We start from the raw sequence: 21,816 nt of genomic DNA, 5'->3' as shown, positions 1-21,816 counted from the left end.
GAATACAGAATGAAGCAGGGCAAAGACTAATAGAGTTTTGCCAAGAAAATGCACTGGTCATAGCAAACACCCTCTTCCAACAACACAAGAGAAGACTCTACACATGGACATCACCAGATGGTCAACACCAAAATCAGATTGATTATATTCTTTGCAGCCAAAGATGGAGAAGCTCTATACAGTCAACAAAAACAAGACCAGGAGCTGACTGTGGCTCAGATCATGAACTCCTTATTACCAAATTCAGACTCAAATTGAAGAAACTAGGGAAAACCACTAGACCATTCAGGTATGACTTAAATCAAATCTCTTATGATTATACAGTGGAAGTGAGAAATAGATTTAAGGGCCTAGATCTGATAGAGTGCCTGATGAACTATGGACTGAGGTTCGTGACATTGTACAGGAGATAGGGATCAAGACCATCCCCGTGGAAAAGAAATGCAAAAAAGCAAAATGGCTGCCTGGGGAGGCCTTACAGATAGCTGTGAAAAGAAGAGAAGCGAAAAGCAAAGGAGAAAAGGGAAGCTATAAGCATCTGAACGCAGAGTTCCAAAGAATAGCAAGAAGAGATAAGAAAGCCTTCTTCAGCGATCAATGCAAAGAAATAGAGGAAAACAACAGAATGGGAAAGACTATAGAGATCTCTTCAAGAAAATGAGAGATACCAAGGGAACATTTCATGCAAAGATGGGCTCGATAAAGGACAGAAATGGTATGGACCTAACAGAAGCAGAAGATATTAAGTAGAGGTGGCAAGAATACACAGAAGAATTGTACAAAAAAGATCTTCACGACCCAGATAATCATGATGATGTGATCACTAATCTAGAGCCAGACATCTTGGAATGTGAAGTCAAGTGGGCCTTAGAAAGCATCACTACGAACAAAGCTGGTGGAGGTGATGGAATTCCAGTTGAGCTGTTTCAAATCCTGAAAGATGATGCTGTGAAAGTGCTGCACTCAATATACCAGCAAATTTGGAAAACTCAGCAGTGGCCACAGGACTGGAAAAGGTCAGTTTTCATTCCAATTCCAAAGAAAGGCAATGCCAAAGAATGCTCAAACTACTGCACAATTGCACTCATCACATGCTAGTAAATAATGCTCAAAATTCTCCAAGCCAAGCTTCAGCAATACATGAACTGTGAACTTCCAGATGTTCAAGCTGGTTTTAGAAAAGCAGATGAACCAGACATCAAATTGCCAACATCTGCTGGATCATGGAAAAAGCAAGAGAGTTCCAGAAAAACATCTATTTCTGCTTTATTGACTATGCCAAAGCCTTTGACTGTGTGGATCACAATCAACTGTGGAAAATTCTGAAAGATATGGGAATACCAGACCATCAAACCTGCCTCTTGAGAAATCTGTATGCAGGTCAGGAAGCAACAGTTAGAACTGGACATGGAACAACAGACTGGTTCCAAACAGGAAAAGGAGTTCGTCAAGGCTGTATATTGTCACCCTGCTTATTTAACTTATATGCAGAGTACATCACGAGAAATACTGGGCTGGAAGAAACACAAGCTGGAATCAAGATTGCCGGGAGAAATATCAATAACCTCAGATATGCAGATGACACCACCCTTATGGCAGAAAGTGAAGAGGAGCTAAAAAGCCTCTTGATGAAAGTGAAAGAGGAGAGCGAAAAAGTTGGCTTAAAGCCCAACATTCAGAAAACGAAGATCATGGCATCCAGTCCCATCACTTCATGGGAAATAGAAGGGGAAACAGTGGAAACAGTGTCAGACTTTATTTTTGGGGGCTCCAAAATCACTGCAGATGGTAACTGCAGCCATGAAATTAAAAGACACTTACTCCTTGGAAGAAAAGTTATGACCAACCTAGATAGTATATTCAAAAGCAGAGACATTACTTTGCCGACTAAGGTCCGTCTAGTCAAGGCTATGGTTTTTCCAGTGGTCATGTATGGATGTGAGAGTTGGACTGTGAAGAAGGCTGAGTGCCAAAGAATTGATGCTTTTGAACTGTGGTGTTGGAGAAGACTCTTGAAAGTCCCTTGGACTCCAAGGAGATCCAACCAGTCCATTCTGAAGGAGATCAACCCTGGGATTTCTTTGGAAGGAATGATGCTGAAGCTGAAGCTCCAGTACTTTGGCCACTTCATGCTAAGAGTTGACTCATTGGAAAAGACTCTGATGCTGGGAAGGATTGAGGGCAGGAGGAGAAGGGGACGACCAAGGATGAGATGGCTGGATGGCATCACTGACTCGATGGACGTGAGTCTAAGTGAACTCCGGGAGATGGTGATGGACAGGGAGGCCTGGTGTGCTACGATTCATGGGGTCGCTAAGAGTCAGACACGACTGAGTGACTGAACTGAACTGTATATTCACTCAACATTCACTCAACACTAATTTGCCATTTCAAAAATTTGTTTTTGAAGACATGGATAATAGGATATAATATTAAGTAAAATGAAGCATATACAATTAAATACAATATGATCCAATCAGGTGAAATATGTATTTGTGGATATGAATTTTAAGTTACATTTTCAGAAAATTTAAGTGACTGGAAAGAAATAAACCAAGACAAAAACAGTATTTATATTTGGATGGCAGGTTACACATGGTTTTTAAAATTTTTCTTTATTCTTTCTATACTAAGTTTTTATATATAAATTAATTTTTAAAACATCAAAATTGATTAAAGTACATTACAAAATCTATTAGATGTGGACAAAGTTATATTAAAGGGGCAAATGCACAGTCAAAATTATTTTATTATTTTTAAAGAAATAATAAAGTATTAGCCTATCAAGCATAAGAAGAATGAAAATATGCAATCTCAAAAAGAAAACAGAAAGGAAAGAAAGAAAGCAAGGAAATTTTAAATTAATCAAATGGTTGCATTTTTGTGAATATATTAAAAATTACTTAACTACATACTTTAAAATGGTGAGTTTGGGGTATATGTAGATCATACCTTAAAGCTGTAATAGAAGTAATGAATCAGTAAAGAAAAAAGCTGAAGTATGAAAAATGAAATAAAATTTAAAACCTGGTTCTTAAGAGCAAAAAATAATAAAATACACTAAAATTGAAAACTTTCTAGAAAACTAATCCAAAAAAAGGAGAGAAAAATAAACTCTAAAAAGGGATAAAATACACCAAAAACTTAACTTATAAATGAATACTACATGACAACACTTAAATAAATTTTAAAACTTTAAATGGCTGGTTCTGGATTTTTTTATTTTAGAAAAAATCATTAATTGACTGAGAAAGAAAAAATATTTTCAAAGAAACAACTTCAGAAAAGACTCAAATGACTTACTGAGACATTTCAAAACTTTAAGAAAAAGAACATGGAAAAAGAAAGTTACCCAATTGGTGCCATATTCAAAACAGAACAAAAAATAATATATAGGAAACAAAAACAAAAATTTAGACATTAATCTAAACTGATAAAAAATCTTAACCAACATCTAACATCTTACTTATGGATAAAATCTAAAGATTTTCTCAATAAAATTAAGAATAAAAGAAGAATACCTAAAACAAATAATTTCAATAAATATTTCCAAATGCTTCTGGAAGTTTGAGTCAGTATATTAAGATACATGCCAGAAATAATCCTGTAAGGTACTATTATATGCAGATAATAAGTTTGACCACTTAGGAAATTCAAGAAATTACTCAGTGATAATTATACCAACTTATGTGTATAGACAGTTTGCTATATAAAATTCACAACATGATACTCTATCATACCTAACCTCATGATACTTGTATAAGGAAAGTAGAGATGAGAAAATGGTTTCAGAGAGCTGAAGTGACTTGTCCAAAGTCAGAGACAAAAGCGGCAGGGACAGGACTCATACCCAGATCTGTCTTACTCCAAAGTCTATGCTTTCAGTAACTGTCTCTCTATGAGAAACTATTAGAAGTCTAAAACAAAACAAAACAAAAACTCATGAAGGTGACCAGATATAAAGTCAATATAAAAAGTTAGTTTCTCCTTATTGTTTATAACATATCTTGTTTCAGAAAGCACTTCAGTATGCTTAATAAAATAAACACAATTCATGATTAAAGTAAAAAGAAGTGAGTGAGGCTCTAAAAATGGTGACTGAAATACCCACCCAAGGTTACACAGCAGTAAGTGGCACAGCAGGAATTCCATCCCAGGCGGTCTCACTGGGTAATAGTCCTCCCCACTGTGTTCTACGTCTATGTAATTTTTATATAGCCAACATACAGGCTGAGCACAGCACTAAGACATACACTCAGCAGAACTGCACCCAGCAGAGGCTGCTAAAACTGCAGGAGGCAAAGACATAGGCTTGCTTCATGTTTCTGGAGGCAGGAAACATATAGGGATACATTTGGTTTTAGAAGGCACATCAGACAGAACTAAGTTTACCATACAATAACTGTTGGAACACCTCTCTTACTAATAGGTGACTAATTTGGGTGACTTGTCCATTAATCAAGATATATCATCTGTATCATCTGAGGTGCCAAGGAGATGGCAATGAAAACTTCAGTGTAGTCTTGAAAAACACTTGCCAAGGGATAAACCGCACCATTTATCACCTAGACTATGATGACTGCACAAGAGAATAAAACTATAGGAGACAAACAGACCAGTAGTATATTTCAAAGGGACAGGCAGTAGACAATAAATATAGAAACTTTGGGGAAGGAAATGAAATCAAGTTCTCCTAAAATTAATTTAGTAAGTTTATGATTAACCTCTACATCCAAAACTTCATTCCTTTGCTTGTTTCCTCTGATCTCAGTTCTGTGCTGAATACCAATTAACTAGAGTCGACTAAAATTCCTGTTGTTGGTAACATCACTGATGTATTAAAAATGCTGCTGATAATGATAATGTGTTACCATTAACACACGAGATGAGCTAACAGGCCTCTGAGCCATGGACCACCTGGCCAGAGAATCCTAAACCAGAGACATCCTGACTCCCGAAATTACAACCTAGAAATGTCACAGAGGACTTCCCTAGTAGTCCAGTGGTTGAGAGTCCACCTGCCAATTCGGAGGACACAGGTTTGATCCCTCGTCTGGGAAGATCCCACATGCCAGGGGCAACTAAGCCGGTGTGCCACAGTTCGACTTTCTAGAGCCCATACGCTGCCACAAGAGAAGTCACTGGAATGGGAAGTCCATGCACTGGCATGAAGAGTAGCCCCACTCACCGCAGTTACAGAAAACCCAAGAGCAGCAACGAAGACCCAGTGCAGCCAGAAATATTAACTAATTTAATAAAAAGATTAAGCTGGAAATAAGGTTTGGGACTAAAACGCACTGCAGTAAGGGTCTATAGGTTTGCTAAAGGTACCGAAGAAACGTTTTCAACTTTCTAACCGCCATCTAAAAAAAGTCACTTAGATTCACAGAGTCTATAATATAAAAATAAGGTGAGGGTCCAGAGGAAGCACTGCTATTCTTGTTAATAAACTATGAGAGAAATTCTAATGGATTTTCACTGAAGAGTGTTTTTTCTGACACCTTTCAGTAAGTTAGTGGCATAATGCCAGAACACAAAGATTAAAATGCAAACTCTGGACCAATTTAAGGGAGCTGTTGTTTCTAAATTACAAAAATGAAACAAAGAAACCCAAACCTCCTTTGAAGTTAATTGCATAGCACAAACTCTGTGAATGGTGTCAGATGTACTATAACATTACACATTTTTCCTCAAAATAAAATATCAACACGAAACACCTAAAAATGGTGCCAAGGGAAAGAAATAAAACCATTAAAAAGATGCATTTTAAAGATAACTTTTTTTTCCTTAAATGAAAAGAATATACTGAAAACTTCTTACCAGTAGAAGGAAAATAAAAAAAAAAAAAAAACCTCCTTTGCTAGAATTAACTATGAAATTACTTGTTTAGTTTAAATTACAAAAATAGGGAATTCCCTGGTGATCCAGTAGTTAGGACTTGGCACTAAGACCCCTTAAGCCATATAGTGCGCTGCCCCCTACTTCCTGCCAAATACAAAATAGTTTAAAAGCAGAAATGTACAATTCTACATTTTGGAAGATATACATAAGTTGGTAACTTTATTTTCCCACAGAAAATCCAGTCTACATCTTACCATATGAGTCTGCTTTGTTTGCAACTATAGCTGGCTGTTCATCCAAGAAGAAATCTGGTAACAAAGGATGGCCTGAAAAATTGATCCCCAAACAATCAGGTTAATGAAACAACTTCTGCATTCAGATTTTAACATCTGTTTAAGAAATATTATATGTTTTTATTATACTGATCATTCTGGAGCTGTGGAAAAGACTCCCAGGAGAAGTATCAAACTCCGACCTTCATTAAGCTAAAATGCCTTTCCAGTAACTTAGTTATCCTCCTCTCCTATGGAAAATTTCATCTTTAAAATCCAACCAAAGAGTGGTTAAGCCCTCAACTGCTCTCCCCAGAGCTTTCTACCCCTTCTCATCTACACATGCAACCCTTCTGTCCTACCTCCCTCCAAAACACTCTGGGCTCATTTCTTACCTGGCCCCCTTAAGACAAGGGGGTTCCTCGTTAAGAACTTGTTTTCCATCTCTGTCAATGTGTGTCTGTCTTTCCCTCCCAGAAGATTAAAAAAACTGGAGGGCAGGGATGCACCAGTCCTTGTCCTATCGTAACACTTAATTGTAGTAGACAAACACATTGTTTTCAATACAATATGATAGAATTTTTAATTGAATTTAAAATTTTGTGTACAATGACACTATTTTTAAAACCTAAAGTGACAGTTTCACTATATGAGAATCCAGAAGACCTGGGTATGGTTCAGGTTCTGACACTTATTAGGTGACTGCTCTTAGGCAAAGGCTTAATCTCTTTGGAACCTCCTTCCACTACAAATATTAACTACTGAATACTCTGATTGAACCACAAGCCAGGCACTGGGCCAAGCACATGATATACATTTTTGCATTTAGTTCTTACAAAAATCCTGTGTAGAAGCTATCTTTCCCGTATTTTAACCGATAAAGAAAGTGAGGCTCAGAGGAAACAGGTGACCTGCCTAAGGCCGCCCCGCTAGTGAGCAGCTAAACAGAAGTGGGAACTGGGTTGTGTCCTCCCAAACTCCACAATTCCTAATCACTGTACGATACTGCTTCCTTCACAGGACTGCTGTGAAAGTTAAATAGATACTATATATAAAAATGTTTTGTTAAACTCTATAGAGCTACTTCCGGAGAAGGCAATGGCACCCTACTCCAGTACTCTTGCCTGGAAAATCCCATGGACGGAGGAGCCTGGTAAGCTGCAGTCCATGGGGTCACAAAGAGTTGGACACGACTGAGCGACTTCACTTTCACTTTTTACTTTCATGCATTGGAGAAGGAAATGGCAACCCACTCCAGTGTTCTTGCCTGGAGAATCCCAGGGACGGGGAAGCCTGGTGGGCTGCCGTCTATGGGGTCGCACAGAGTCGGACACGACTGAAGCGACTTAGCAGCAGCAGCAGCATAGAGCTACTTCATTCTTTCAGACTGAAGAGACAGGGCCGATACAAATAGAAACGTGGTTTCTGTCACCAAGGAGCTCAACTTAATTACTAATATTTAAAATACACTTCTGCACAAATAAAATTTCCATTTGGGACTATGATTGTCTATTATACATTATATTTTATACGTAAAGTAAAAATGCATTATCATCACTCTCATCCCCTGCAGTTACAACAGGAAGAATTATTTTTGAACAAGAGGTCTTCTGAGAACTGAAATCCCTGCCTTGTATGTGAGGCAGACCCTGTTCAGTTATCTTCACCATTCATCGTGAAGCTACATTCAGACTGCACTTTAAGAGATAACATTTGGAAAGGGACAATGAAGTTTTTGTAAGAAACTTATCACTGAATCATCTGTACCAGGTGCTTGAACAAAATCTCTACTATGTTATTTTAAGACCAATTTCAAAAACCATTTTTCAGTTTTGGCTTCACGATTTAGAAAGGGTTAGAAGCTGATGGGACCTTTTCTGTATATCTGTTAAAAAGTCTTCGGGCTCACTTCTGTTTTCCCTTTCTCTTTTTTGAAAGTTGTGTTAGTCTGGGTCTTTCCCTTCCCTGGGAAGACAGTTTTTAAAAAGGGTGTATCAATGTTATAATCACATAAACACGTACACAAAACAGATGTATGTCCATCGCAGACAACGTGGACAAACACATCACTACTTTTTAGAACAAAATGCATTACCTGGTGTAATGGCATAGACATCAAAATTTTTTATTCCTTCTTCTTTTAAGATATTTTCATCGATAATAAAGTTTCCCGTAAAACTTTTTGGCTTTTTGAAAATGCAATATGCAGCATCTGCAATGATGTCAACTTTTCTACACTGGCTTTCGATACCAGATCCTCCCAGCATATCCATAGCAGCGGTGTGGATGGCTGTAGAGAAAACAAACACACACACACCTAACTTTAAACTGAGTAACAGAGCTATGTGAGGAACAAGCAAGACAATTTATCTCTTTATAACTCAGGTGATGAAAACACAGTCCAGAGAGCTTAAAGGATTTGCCCAATGTTTTACAGACATAACTAGGCAGACAACACATGTGTCTCACTCTACACGCTTCCTTATATAGGACTCCTTCATGAGACTCACAGCAAAATTAGATTGCTGATTAAGAATGCTCAAAGAATTTGCATACCATTCTTGAGAGACAAGAAAGCCGGTGAGGAATACTAACAAGAGCACTGAACTGTAAATCAGGTCAGTGATATTTTTATGCCAACTGCACTGAGATTTTTGGCAGGCCACTTTAGCATCTTTTGGCTTCAGTTTCCTGTCTCTAAAATATGGAGTCCCTTTCCTAAGCTTATTTTCTCTTTTCCCTCCACTAGAATAAACATTGTCTTTCTTGTTCATCACTGTATCCCTAATGCCTAAAACAATGACAAGTATACCATAAACATTTGATAAATACTGATTGGACTTGAGGGCCCTTGTACATCCAGATACTACTGTCATTTATGAAATACTAGAAAATAAAGATAAGGAAATAGAAAAAAAAAAAGTGGTTTTTTTTTTTTTGACTGCACCTCACCTCACAGTTTTGTTCCCTGACCAGGGATGATGAATCCATGTCCCATCCAGGGGAAGCTCTGAGTCTTAACCACTGGACCACCAGGGAAGTCCCAAGGAAGAATTTTTAAATTATCTATAATTTTTCTCCCCAGAGAAAATTATTATTAAGTTTGCATATGATTTCCACTGTTTTAGGTGCATATGATTTTTAGTTAATTGATTAATTTTGGGTTGCACTGAGTCTTCATTGCTTTGAGCGGCTTTCTCTAGTTGTGGCGAGTGGCGGCTACTCCTCCTTGCGGTGCCAGGGCTTCTCACTGTGGCGTCTTCTCTGGTTGTGGAGCACAGGTTCTAGGGGTCGCAGGCTCAGTAGCTGTGGCCCTCAGGCTTAGATGCTCTGAGGCACGTGGGATCTTCCTGGACCAGGGGTTGAACCTGTATCTCCTGCACTGGCAGGTGGATACTTAAACACTGTGCCATCAGGGAAGTCCCATACATACAATTTTTTAATTATGTTTTTGTGAAGTAACCTGGAAACTCTACCATTAATAGTCAAAGTGGTGAATAGTAACTTATCTCAATTTACATTTAAAGCAATGAAAATTGATTTGTTTAAATGTATTTTAGGCTTCAGTTTCTAGTAATTTAGATAAACACCTCTCCATTCTACTGTTAAACCACCATTTGAAATCATTACTTACTGAAATAACCTATGTAATTCAGTCCACAAGATGAAAAGTTTGTAGTTTTTAAGAGCCGTTGACTCTTTCTCATTCAAGTTATTGAATGTTATATAAAAAAGTCAGGCACTACTGGAGGTACTGGGGACAGATGAGTGGACAAAGCAGACAAGGTCCCTACTTTCATGGCAGTTATCTCCCAGAACGCTTCCCTCTTTCAAAGCGTACACGTGAACTTGGGCAATTTCTCAAGTGCACCGAATTAGAAGATACTTCTCCACATTGTAACTAAAATTCCTTTTCTAAGAATATATTTTTTAACTTTACCAATAGCTCAAGAGCTCTGGCCTCACTCTTGAAGTGGTATCTTACGAATAAAAAATAGCAGCTAACATTTATTAAGTGTCCCCTGTGCTGGGCATGTCGCTACATACTTTACAAACACTACCTGAATTAAGTCCACAAGGTATGTACCATTATTATCCTCACTTCGCAGATGACAGTACTCAGGCACAGAGGGGCTAAGTAACTGTCCAAGGTTACAGGAGCTAGGATTCAAATAGCTGGCAGCTTGACTTCAGAGCCAGGCCCTTAACCTATGTGATTAATGGGTCATACTTTGTTAATCAACATTTGTAGAGTTCAGTTATCATCGTACTCCTATAAACTGAAGAGTTTTTCTATAAATATTTCAATACAGACAATGAGACCATACACATACATACACACTCCACTCTCACTGTATACTATATGAATGGTATGCAAAGTCTTAAAAATTATTAAGAATATGTCATGCAAGTATATACATGTCATGTACGTGTGTGTGTGTATTTACACACACATGCAATGTAAGAATAAGGGATGGTTTCCCAAACAACCTATCATTACTTTAACGACTTTTCTATGGAAGATACAAACAAGGCGTGAATAAACCCCCTAAATCAGCCATGCAGTTACTCTCAGCCAAAGTTTTGCGGAGTCAACAGGCCAACCCAACAGGTTATACAACTGACAATAAAAACAGATTAATAACAGGATGAATCAAATCAAATTCCCTAATGATTTCCAGCCAAAAAAAAAAAAAAAATCAAGATTTATAATAAAAGCTGATATGCCTCGGATCACAAGAATCCTAAAAGCAACCCTGAAACTTAAGTCTTATTAAGCAATAACTGGAAAGTATGGCTCTCCTGATTACAGCTTGGTATATGAAAAATATTTCTGTCTTCTAATCACAAGAAATAATTTTAGTTTTTCCTTTTTTAAAAAAATACTTTACTGAAGAGATGAATACATATTTTAACCATTTTCAATCATATGTATATATATTTTAACCAGTTTTTTGCTGGAGTGCATGCAAAGTCACTTCAGTTGTGTCTGACTCTTTGCAACGCTATGGACTGTAGCTTGCCAGGCTCCTTTGTCCATGGGATTCTCTAGGCAAGAATACTGGAGTGGGTTGCCATGCCCTTCTCCAGGGGATCTTCCTGACCCAGGGATTGAACCCTCATCTCTTACATCTCCTGCATTGGCAGGCAGGTTCTATACCACTAGCACCACCAGAGAAGCCCTTTTGATTGGGTAGGTGCATGTTATTGGTTTTCTTTCAGATTAACCTTTTTTAAAAAAATTAATTTATTTATTTTAATTGGAGGCTAATTACTTTACAATATTGTAGTGGTTTTTGCCATACATCGACATGAATCAGCCACAGGCGCACATGTGTTCCCCATCCAGAACCCCCCTCCCACCTCCCTCCCTATCCCCTCCCTCAGTGTCATCTCTAGGCACCAGCCCTGAGCATCCTGTATCATGCATCGAACCGGGACCAACAATCTCCTTCACATATGATAATATACATGTTTCAATGCTACCCTCTCAAATCATCCAACCCTTCTCCCACAGAGTCCAAAAGACTGTTTTTTACATCTGTGTCTCTTTTGCTGTCTCGCATACAGGGTTATCGTTACCATCTTTCTAAATCCCATATATATGTGTTAGTATACTGTATTGGTGTTTTTCTTTCTGACTTACTTCACTCTGTATAATAGGATCCAGTTTCATCCATCTCATCAGAACTGATTCAAATGTATTCTTTTTAATGGCTTAGTAATATTCCATTGTGTATACGCACCACAGCTCTCTTATCTATTCATCTGCTGATGGACATCTAGGTTGCTTCCATGTCCTGGCTATTATAAACAGTGCTGCGATGAACATTGGGGTACACGTGTCTCTTTCAATTCTGGTTTTCTCAGTGTGTATGCCCAGCAGTAGGATTGCTGGGTCATAAGGCAATTCTATTTCTAGTTTTTAAAGGAATCTCCACACTGTTCTCCATAGTGGCTGTACTAGTTTGCATTCCCATCAACAGTGTGAGAGGGTTCCCTTTTCTCCACACCCTCTCCAGCATTTATTGTTTGTAGACCCTTTGGTAGCAGCCATTCTGACTGGCATGTGATGGTACCTCATTGTGGTCTTGATTTGCATTTCTCTGATAATAAGTGCTATTGAGCATCTTTTCATGTATTTGTTAGCCATCTGTATGTCTTCTCTGGAGAAAAGTCTGTTTAGTCCTTAGGTCCATTTTTTGATTGGGTCATTTATTTTTCTGGAATTGAGCTGCAGGAGCTGCTTGTATATTTTTGAGATTGATTCTTTGTCAGTTGCTTCGTTTGCTAATATTTTCTCCCATTCTGAAGGCTCTTTTCACCTTGCTTATAGTTTCCTTCGTTGTGCAAAAACTTTTAAGCTTCATTAGGTCCCATTTGTTTATTTTCAGGTTTATTTCAGATTAACCACTTTTAAGTGTACAGTTCTTTGGCATTAAGTACACTCACAATGCTGTGCCACTATCACTGCCATCCATTCCCAAAACTTTTCAAAATATCTTTTTAAAAAAATTATCTCAATAAATTGGTTTATAATAGTATAGATGTTTCAGGTGTTTATATCTCGACTTCTGTACACACTAAAGCATGCTAGCCACCAAAAGCTTAGCTTCCATCCATTACCATACAGTTAATCCCCTTTACCTACTTCACCCTCCCCCTCCCCTGTCCCTCTGGTACCCGCTACTCTGTTCTCTGTATCTACACATACACATATATTCTTCTGTGTGCTCACTGAACCAAAGATACCATTGATTATAAAGTGTAACCACCAAGGCAAAAAAACCCTGCCAATTAAACTATAATACATCAACTATATATGAGCAACCTGGTATCAAAGATGTAAACGTGAAAACATGGGCATCTCAGCATCAATGAAATATGGTATAAACTGCTTGACCTAGTTGATAAGTAGGTCCCTTGAAAATGGAAACTAGTTTTGGTTTTGGTTTCTAGTACCATAGAGGCCGGCTGCCACCTTGACCTCCCTGGTTAGCTGACTTTTCATGTCTGGACCACGCTATATGGTCCAGAAAGAAAAGATGTGTCTTTTAAATAGAGGCCTCAGAAACAGCGAGGAGCCTGAACACTCTCTCAAATCCATTTTCATTGCCTCCATCATAAATAATGCAAAATCTAGCTAGGTTTCCTGCCTCCTCTTTCCACAGTCTTACAAGTCAGCCTGTTCAGATGCCAAATTAAACTTCCTAAACCTCGTCAACAAACCACTGCTCCTCTTTATCTTCTGCTGATTATTGCTCTCCTGCCTCTAAAATTCTAAAGTGACTCTCTACGGAATACAGGTTAAAATTCAAGCTCCTAAACTTGGCAACCAAAACCCTTGGACTTAGTCTGTCCATCTCACCCACAACTTCACACCCACCCAACATTCAGGCCTATCCAAACTATTCGCAGTTGCTCCAGTTCAGAGGGAAATAAAAAGTCCACACCCCATCACAGATACACCATAATGATTTCTTGCAGTTCCACCAAACACCCAGTATTTTCCCATACTTCAGACTCTGTTGTTCCCTCTGCCAAGAATGCCTTGTTCAGTTCTCCTTGTTAATTCCAACATCCTCAGTCTCACTTCAATTGTTTCATTAAAAGACCTCCCTTTCTGACTTTTAATCTGAGCTACATGGTCCTCTTGCTATGTTTCAAAAGTATCCTGTATGTAATTCATCACGCCATGTGTCGTAAGGAGCATGACTGTAAATTCCATTCACTATATTATACAAGTCTAGGACCCAAATGATACCAATGGTTCCAAGATGTCAAGTAAACCTTCTATTAATAAAATGAACATCTCAACTAAAGCAAAGATCTAGGCAGTGAGCTGATTTCTCCTGCCAATCCTGATAATGTCCTTCATATTCCAAGTCATACAATATTCTTCCCCTTTCTTATACACACCTTTTATTTGGAATGTCTATTATGGACCTACATGGAAGCTCATCATACTGCATTCATTCATTCATCAAATATTAATACTTATTGAATGTCTGCAGTGATGATAATAAAATGGACAAAACAAATACTGTATCTTTAAGAAGCTTTTCTAGCAAGAAAGACATTAAACAACTGTTGTTATTGTTATCAGTAATTTAACTTCAAATGCTGTAAGTGACTTGAAGGAGATGTACAGATACTAACTTTCTGACTCTATCAACTTTAACAACAGCAGTGATTAAGGCAGGGAGAGGAGGCTGAGAAGGAATGAGAGAAGGAAAAGAAGCTAGAAAAAGGAGGCAAAGAAAAGTCCAAGTTTTAAACTGTTTTACTGTGATTCAGAGTAAGTAACAGTTCTTATGAGCAAGACTAAAAACACATAATACCTACACATAAACATATGCATATTTCATTTATATATGATATTCATATATAAGTTTTAAAGTTTACCAAACAACACTATTACAATGTGCAATGCTCTCTAATATTCTCTATTTCATTCAATTAAAAATAAAATGAAACAACAACAAAATTCTGGCTGCTATCTACTTAATCGATTTCACAATCCACCAAATTGATTTCATGCCTCACTAAATTGATTTCATGACTCACCAGTGAGTCTTGACATGTAGTTTGAAAATACCGTAGAAGCAGTTTTTTCATTCTCATCTTTTGCCTCATTGCAACAAATACCACACTCCAGAAAATCTTAAAAGAATTTTGTCTGCTAGAGTAACATAAGGGAAACAAAGAAGCAATAAATCATGGTTCTGATACCCTGGTGGATCAGGAAATAAAGGAATCTTAGTCAAACTGCAGATGGAATATTTTTAAAAACTGATTCCTCATAAAAAAGTTAAAAATAGAACTGCCACATGATCCAGCAATTTCACTTCTGGGTATTTACCCAAAGAAAATGAAAACACCAATTCAAAAATATACATGCATACCCATGTTCACTGCAGCATTACTTACAATAACCCAGATACGGAAGCAACCTAAAAGGCCATCAATGGATAAATAAGATGCGGTGATATATAATACATACACACACAATGGAACATTACTCAGCCATTAAAAAAATGAAATCTTGCTACCTGTGACAACATGGATGGATTTAGAGCATGTTATGCTAAATGAAATGTCAGACAGAGAAAGACTAATATCATACGGTTTCACTTATGTGTGGAATCTGAGAAACAAAATAAATGAACAGAACAAAATGGAAACAGACTGACAGAGGACAAACAGGTGGCTGCCAGAGGAGAGTGGGGTACAGGGCGGGCCAAAGCAGCTGAGAGCGATGAAGAGACACAGACCTCCAGTTACAAAATGAATGAACCACAGGAATACAGCATGTAGCACGAGGAATACGGCCAATGTTAGTGGAGCAACTTGGCACGGGGACAGATGGTTACTAGACTTATCAGTGATCCGTTCACCATGTATGCAAGTATCAAGTGACGAGGGAGTACCCCTGCAGCTACCAGAAATCAACCATGCTGCTGCTTTCTAGTCACTAGGTTGTGTCTGACTTTTCTGCCACCCCATGGACTGTGTAGCCCACCAGGCTCCTCTATCCATGGGATTTCCCAGACAAGAATACTGGAGTGGGTTGCCATTTCCTTCTCCAGGGGATTTTCCCAACCCAGGGATCGAACCCGCATCTCGTGCATTGGCAGGCGGATTTTTTACCACTGAACCACCAGGGAAGCCGTACATCAGCTATACTTCACATAAAAAGCTTTTAAAAAAAAAAAAAATTCCTGGAGTTCTTATTAGAAAACAAAGATGGTGATTAGAGAGCTGGGTGCAATGGCTAAATTTTCCTAACAGTTACATTAGCAACATATCCCAGGGCTCCATAAATTCTGCCCCACAGCCTCCTGTTCTCTCAGCTTCAGTACCATAGACCATTAGGCCTGGGGCTGAGGAAATCTCACCTAGCACACAGCAGATGGGAAGGGAAAGAAACACCTCCTCTGTTCCTAACCTACAACTCTGGGTCATTCCACACTGCTATGCGTGGCAGTTGCATTCAAGAGTACATCTAGGGCTATTATAATTTGCCAAAATACTGAATTAAATGTTCTTTTGCAGACAGCTCTACCAACCGACCCATTTACGAGGTGAAAAGGCCAAAGAGGTGTCCCCTGAGCCCTGCACAATGTCTGCCCCATGGCAACTGTCTACTAGGTATTTGTTGAGTGATGAATGAACAAAACAATGCCAGAAAGAAGAAGAAGGGGAATAAACAATATCAAGGTCTTTAGAAGATATAGGAATACATTAAAAGACCCACTGGGGAGAATCAGGAAAATCCTGTATTGACCCTAAGGAGCTTCCCTGGAGAGGGGTCACACTAACTTCCATGTTGGAGTCCTGATGTTAGTGCAACAAAGGTTCCGTTCATTTTTTTTAAGTGAAATGAAAAAGTGATTCCCACTGTGTTTTCTCTTTTTCATACTTTTGTGGGGTAGGATTGCCATTTACAGTGAGGAAAATAAAAGAAGTTAAGGTTTTCATAGGCACTATTAAATATATGAAAAAAGGGTATAATAAGAAGTTTTTTTTTTCTTTTTCCTCCTTTAAGCTGTTCTGATATATAAGTGGAGGATAAGTAGGACAAGCCTTCCCTTTCTGTCATTTCCCTCCCCTCATGTTTATACAACATATTCCCTAACCTGCAAGCCATCAGCTTCCACTGCACCTTTAACTCAAAAGCTGCATACAAAGCCCAGCCATAAGCAGGTTACCCTGTTACCTAAAGGGGATTCGGACACTCTGTGAACTCAGAACTTAAGTGAAAGTACAGAAAAGTCAGCTTTTCATAAAGGAAAAAGACAAATTAGTAAGAGTACAAGAAAGTAAAGAAGCATTTGCTGGGATGTGTGAAGAGAAAATAAAAGTAACTGCAAGAGAATCTGCAGAATTTAAGGTACCAAAGACAAGAGTGGAAAAAAGGTTAGGGAAGCGCAGCTGGCTTCCTATTGGCTTTTATGAGATTCTTCCAGTGTTAGTGTTTCTAAGGGTCTTTCATATACAATAAAAAGCTGAACTTATTTCCAAACAGACATACTGAGGTTTCCTTTTGATGGTCTACTCATTTGTACCCACCCCACCCACCCAAGAGTGTCTAAGATAATAAATGAGAATCCAACAAATGGATTTCTTTTATAAGTACATACCTGTTTTAGGCCACAACGCATTGACTGCAATTTCACCTTTAAATTCTTCTGCCATTCCAAGTACACACATAGACATACCATATTTAGCAATAGTGTAAGCTGAAAGAAACCATCAAGAATTTAATTAAGAAACAAATTAATTTGTGAGTATAAATAACCAATTTCCTTCTATTACTGTTTTTGCTTGATACATTTTTCTGAATTATTTAATATTTATATTAGTACAAAAACTTTGGGCTTTTCTGGTAGCTCAGATGGTAAAGCATCTGCCTACAATGCAGGAGACCCGGGTTCGATCCCTGGGTTGGGAAGATCCCCTGGAGAAGGAAATAGCACCCCACTCCAGTATTCACGCCTGGAAAATCCCATGGACCGAGGAGCCTGGTGAGCTACAGTCCATGGGGTCGCAAAGAGATGGACACAACAGAGAAACTTCACTTCTTCACTTCACAGAAACTTTTAATGTACTATTTTTAAAAGAACAGTTTTCTATGTAAACAATTTTATATATGTCAGGGATGAACTACTTTAGCATATTTCCATCCTAGTAATTGTTTAAAAGAACAGAGACAGTAATAAACTTTTATTCCTCTGAATATCATGGGGATAAATTACATTATTGTTTCTTTTTTTGTCCTTTTTTCAATGAAACTGGCCATTTAAAGGAAAACTACTTCTAGTAAAACATAAACAAAAGGTTGCAAATTCATTTAACTGAGTCAATTAAAACAGAACTTGTTTTATTTTTGTTCTATGGGTTCTTATTCCGAATGTCTTCCTTTCCAAATTTTATGGAATTATGTTGAAACAAGGAGTAGGTATCTGATACAATAATCTCAGAGGCGGCACCTGTACATAAATCTTGTCATTTAGCATGTGCGTGTCTGCTCAGTCACTTCAGTCTTATCCGACTCTTTGCAACCCTATGGACTATAGCCTGCCAGGCTCCTCTGTCCATGCAATTCTCCAGGCAAGAATACTGGAGTCGGCTGCCATGCCCTCCTCCAGGGGACCTTCCTGACCCAGGGATCGAACCTATGTCTCCTATATTTCCCATATTGCAGGTGGATTCTTTACCCCTGAGATACTGGGGAAGGCCTGTTATTTAGCATACTCATCTTACATCATTAGTTAGGTGTGAAGAGTAAAGTAGTTCATGGACAGTTTTTTTTTTAATTTTATTTTATTTTATATGAGTTTATCAACAATGCTGTGCTAGTTTTAGGTATACAGCAGAGTGATTCAGTTATGCATACACACATATCCACGCCCTTCCAAATTCCTTTCCCATTTAGGCTGTCACATAATATTGAGCAGAGTTCCCTGATGCAGACAGCAGGTCGCTGTTGGCTATCCATTTTAAACATAGCAATGCATACATGTCAATCATGGTAGTCCTAATCAACTTTATTGAAGAATAAATTACATACAGTAAAACACACCCACTGGTACTTGAGGGAGCTTTCCAGGATGGTGGATTATCCATATCTTCATTTGAGGTTATTCAGGTGTATCTATTTGTCAAAACTCATCAGACTCAACCATTAACAACTATGCATTTTATTTAATGCAAATTATATGTCCATTTAAAATATAACAGATAAAAGATTAAGAATCTACTTACCAAAATGCTACCAACTTCTGCAGAGAAAATTTAATGTTAACACTATGTACACACTGTGATTACATCATTGATACACTGATTTAATGTAAAACAGATTGACTAAACAAGTCATCCCCTCACCTACCACCTACCACAGTGCTGTTTGAACCACAGTGGATTCAGGTTCAGAGGTGGGCTGAGATTGAGGATATGAGCAATTTTACTCTTTTTCAAATAAGGAATGCATGCTTTAGATCTGAAAGCAAAAGAAAACACAAGTCAAACTGCTAGCTTTCTAACAGCTTCCTTACTTTTTAAAACTATATGTTAAACTACTTCTACAGAGCAACTGAACTTGTTCAGTAACTTATAGGATACTTTTGTTGTTTTTTTTCCATTTATCGAAAATGAAGATAGCAAAAGCAACTAATATTCATCCTTTGAAACTTTATATAATGGCCTGACAATATGATCTGCCTGATGAAAACAATCAAGTAAGTAAGTAGCACATTAGCCTTAAATCCAACTTAGATCATCTCCAACTACATCATTCCAAGTCAGACAGACCTGGGTTCAGAGTCTCCTTCTGCCCTTCATTGTGTGACCTGCAGCAAATATAGGTAGTATTCTGATTCTCAGTTTTCTCATTTGCAAATGCTGGTAATACTTGCTACTATCTAGGACTGACCAAGGGATTACAATGAGACAATATATATGAGGTACTTAGAACAGTACATATATTAAACATGAAATAAACAACTGAAATTATTAATATTCACATTCTAAGATTTTTTTCATCTTAGTAGGTATGGTACTCCTACCACAAAGGAACTGTAAGTTAATAACATGAACTCCCAACACATTACCAGACTTAATCTGTGCCAGCACGCCATGCAATATTTCTTTGGGGGCAATCTTAGTCGTTTTTTTAAATCCCATTCAAAAAGGTAGGTAGGTATTTTACAAAAGACACAGGTCCAACATTTTAAAATATTTAACCATTAAGCTATAATACACAGCTTAATAACATACTGTAGCTTATTAACTTCATAGTGTTTAGTTTTATTTCACATTCAATAGCTTCTAGGACTGGAAACTAGTCCATTCTTCTTAAGTCAGTTTCTTTCGTATCCATGTACAAAATTCTTGTTACCATCTGCAACGTCATTTTAAGCTTATAAACCAAATACAATTAGTATCACTAAAGTAAAGGGTTTTTGTACATATTGTTTTTCCATTCCAGAGGTACTTCACATTTATGGGGGTGAGAAAGAAGGATAAACAATATTACAGCTGATAGTCATTAGAACAGTGAAGCCGCACCTCAAAACATCAATAGGAAACAAACAACCTATTCCAAGCAGTAAGACCATATTTCACACTCAAAGGAAAGAGTTCATTTCATTTACATTATAAACATGAGCTTCTCCTTTGATCTATTAGACAAAACCTTTCCACCAGCACTTTGCTTCCTAACCCTCAGCATCACTAACCCTAACCAGGTACATTTTCCATGGCAACATGCCCTATCTTACTCATTATACTGAAAACTCTTAGCGGCACACTTAGATACTGGTATCTTGAGCTTAATAAAGCAGCTAAGTTCACTGTGTGCTAGGCACTGATTCTTAGCTTTCACATGAATCATGTTACTTTGAGTGCTGTAAGCTCAAAGGCCTACAGGGCATTTGAGTAAATGAATAAGGTGAGCTGGGTATAAGAAAGATCAACTGTTCAAAAATACAGTTGAGCCTTATTACAGAATTTCTATAAGCATGCATTTAACATGATACAAACACATATAATACTGGAGATGATAATCTAAGTGTTAGTTGCTCAGTAGTGTCTGACTCTTTGCGACCCCATGGACTGTAGCCCTCCAGGCTTCTCAGCCCATGGAATTTTCCAGGCAAGAATACTGGGGTGGGTAGCCATTCCCTTCTCCAGGGGATTTTCCCAACCTAGGGATCAAACCTGGATCTTCTGCTCTGCAGGTGGATTCTTTACCATCTGAACCATGAGGGAAGCCCATTGGTGATAATCTGTTTAATTAAAACTTAGAAACACAAATAAGGATTGACTAGATTTCTTTTTTTTTTCTTTTTTTTGATTGACTAGATTTCAAACTGATTACTAACCTACTCAAATATGTTCACAACTAGTTCTCTGACAAAGCACTGCAACACTCATAGCTATTTTTTTAAGTATTTATTTATTTGGCCACTCCAGGTATTAGCTGTATCACGTGGCATCTAGTTCCTGACCAGGGATCGAACCTGGGCCTCCTGCATTAGGAGCAAGGAATCTTAGCTATTGGACCACCAGGAAAGTCTCTCCCACAGCTCTTCAACTTACGTAAGATAGGTGCCTCTGGTGTTGACGTTCATCATCAAATCCACTTTCTTCGTAGGTGTTTCCAATGTGTTGGTCAAGCTAATTGCACTAGCATTATTCACCAAAATATCAATTCCTGTTTTCAAATAATCAACTTCTTAGTAATGTCATTTAGACTTTACAACAGAAAGAAATAAACAATATTTATATAGTTGAATCCTGAGTTCACAAACACTTTTAGATAATATGACTGACCAATTTACCAGTGTAGGACTCAACAGCTATGTCAAAACAGTACACAAATGATTTTCACTGGCACTATGAAGACAGCCCATCATCAGGGTTCCACAGGAAACTACAAGGACGCTTAGTCCTCAGTAGTTTGTAGCTTCTGTCCTTATCTGTTCTCTTAATTCCTGATCTCTTAATTCCTCTTTGTCTCCAAGAACTTTAGGCCAACTTCCTTAAAGATTTCCCTCCTCTCCAGCATCTTTCCAAGGTCTGCCTTCCTTCCAAGGACACCAGTCTCCCTTTCCCCTTGAAGGCCCTTACTTAAATGAAAGAGCTCCTTTCTGGTCTTGGAACTGGGAAAATAGAAATGACTTAGAGTTTCAATTCTAGG

The 21,816-nt window shown here is 38.0% G+C and overlaps 1 protein-coding gene across 1 annotated transcript in view; it reads right to left on the bottom strand.

The window, feature by feature from the left end:
* HSDL2 (hydroxysteroid dehydrogenase like 2) overlaps positions 1-21,816 on the bottom strand; it is a 64,711-nt gene that overhangs the window by 14,149 nt on the left and 28,746 nt on the right. The window contains exons 4-8 of the mRNA XM_068974038.1: positions 21,216-21,330; positions 19,013-19,116; positions 17,258-17,356; positions 8,209-8,403; positions 6,096-6,167 (exon numbers count right to left, since the gene is read on the bottom strand). Of these exons, the coding sequence (XP_068830139.1) occupies positions 6,096-6,167; positions 8,209-8,403; positions 17,258-17,356; positions 19,013-19,116; positions 21,216-21,330 (585 nt within the window). The remainder of the gene's footprint in view (positions 1-6,095; positions 6,168-8,208; positions 8,404-17,257; positions 17,357-19,012; positions 19,117-21,215; positions 21,331-21,816) is intronic.

The sequence above is a fragment of the Capricornis sumatraensis genome, chromosome 6 (genome assembly GCF_032405125.1).
Source record: "Capricornis sumatraensis isolate serow.1 chromosome 6, serow.2, whole genome shotgun sequence".
Lineage (NCBI taxonomy): Eukaryota > Metazoa > Chordata > Mammalia > Artiodactyla > Bovidae > Capricornis > Capricornis sumatraensis.
The sequence above is the reverse complement of the archived record's forward strand: the minus strand, read 5'-3'. Positions and strand labels throughout refer to the sequence as shown.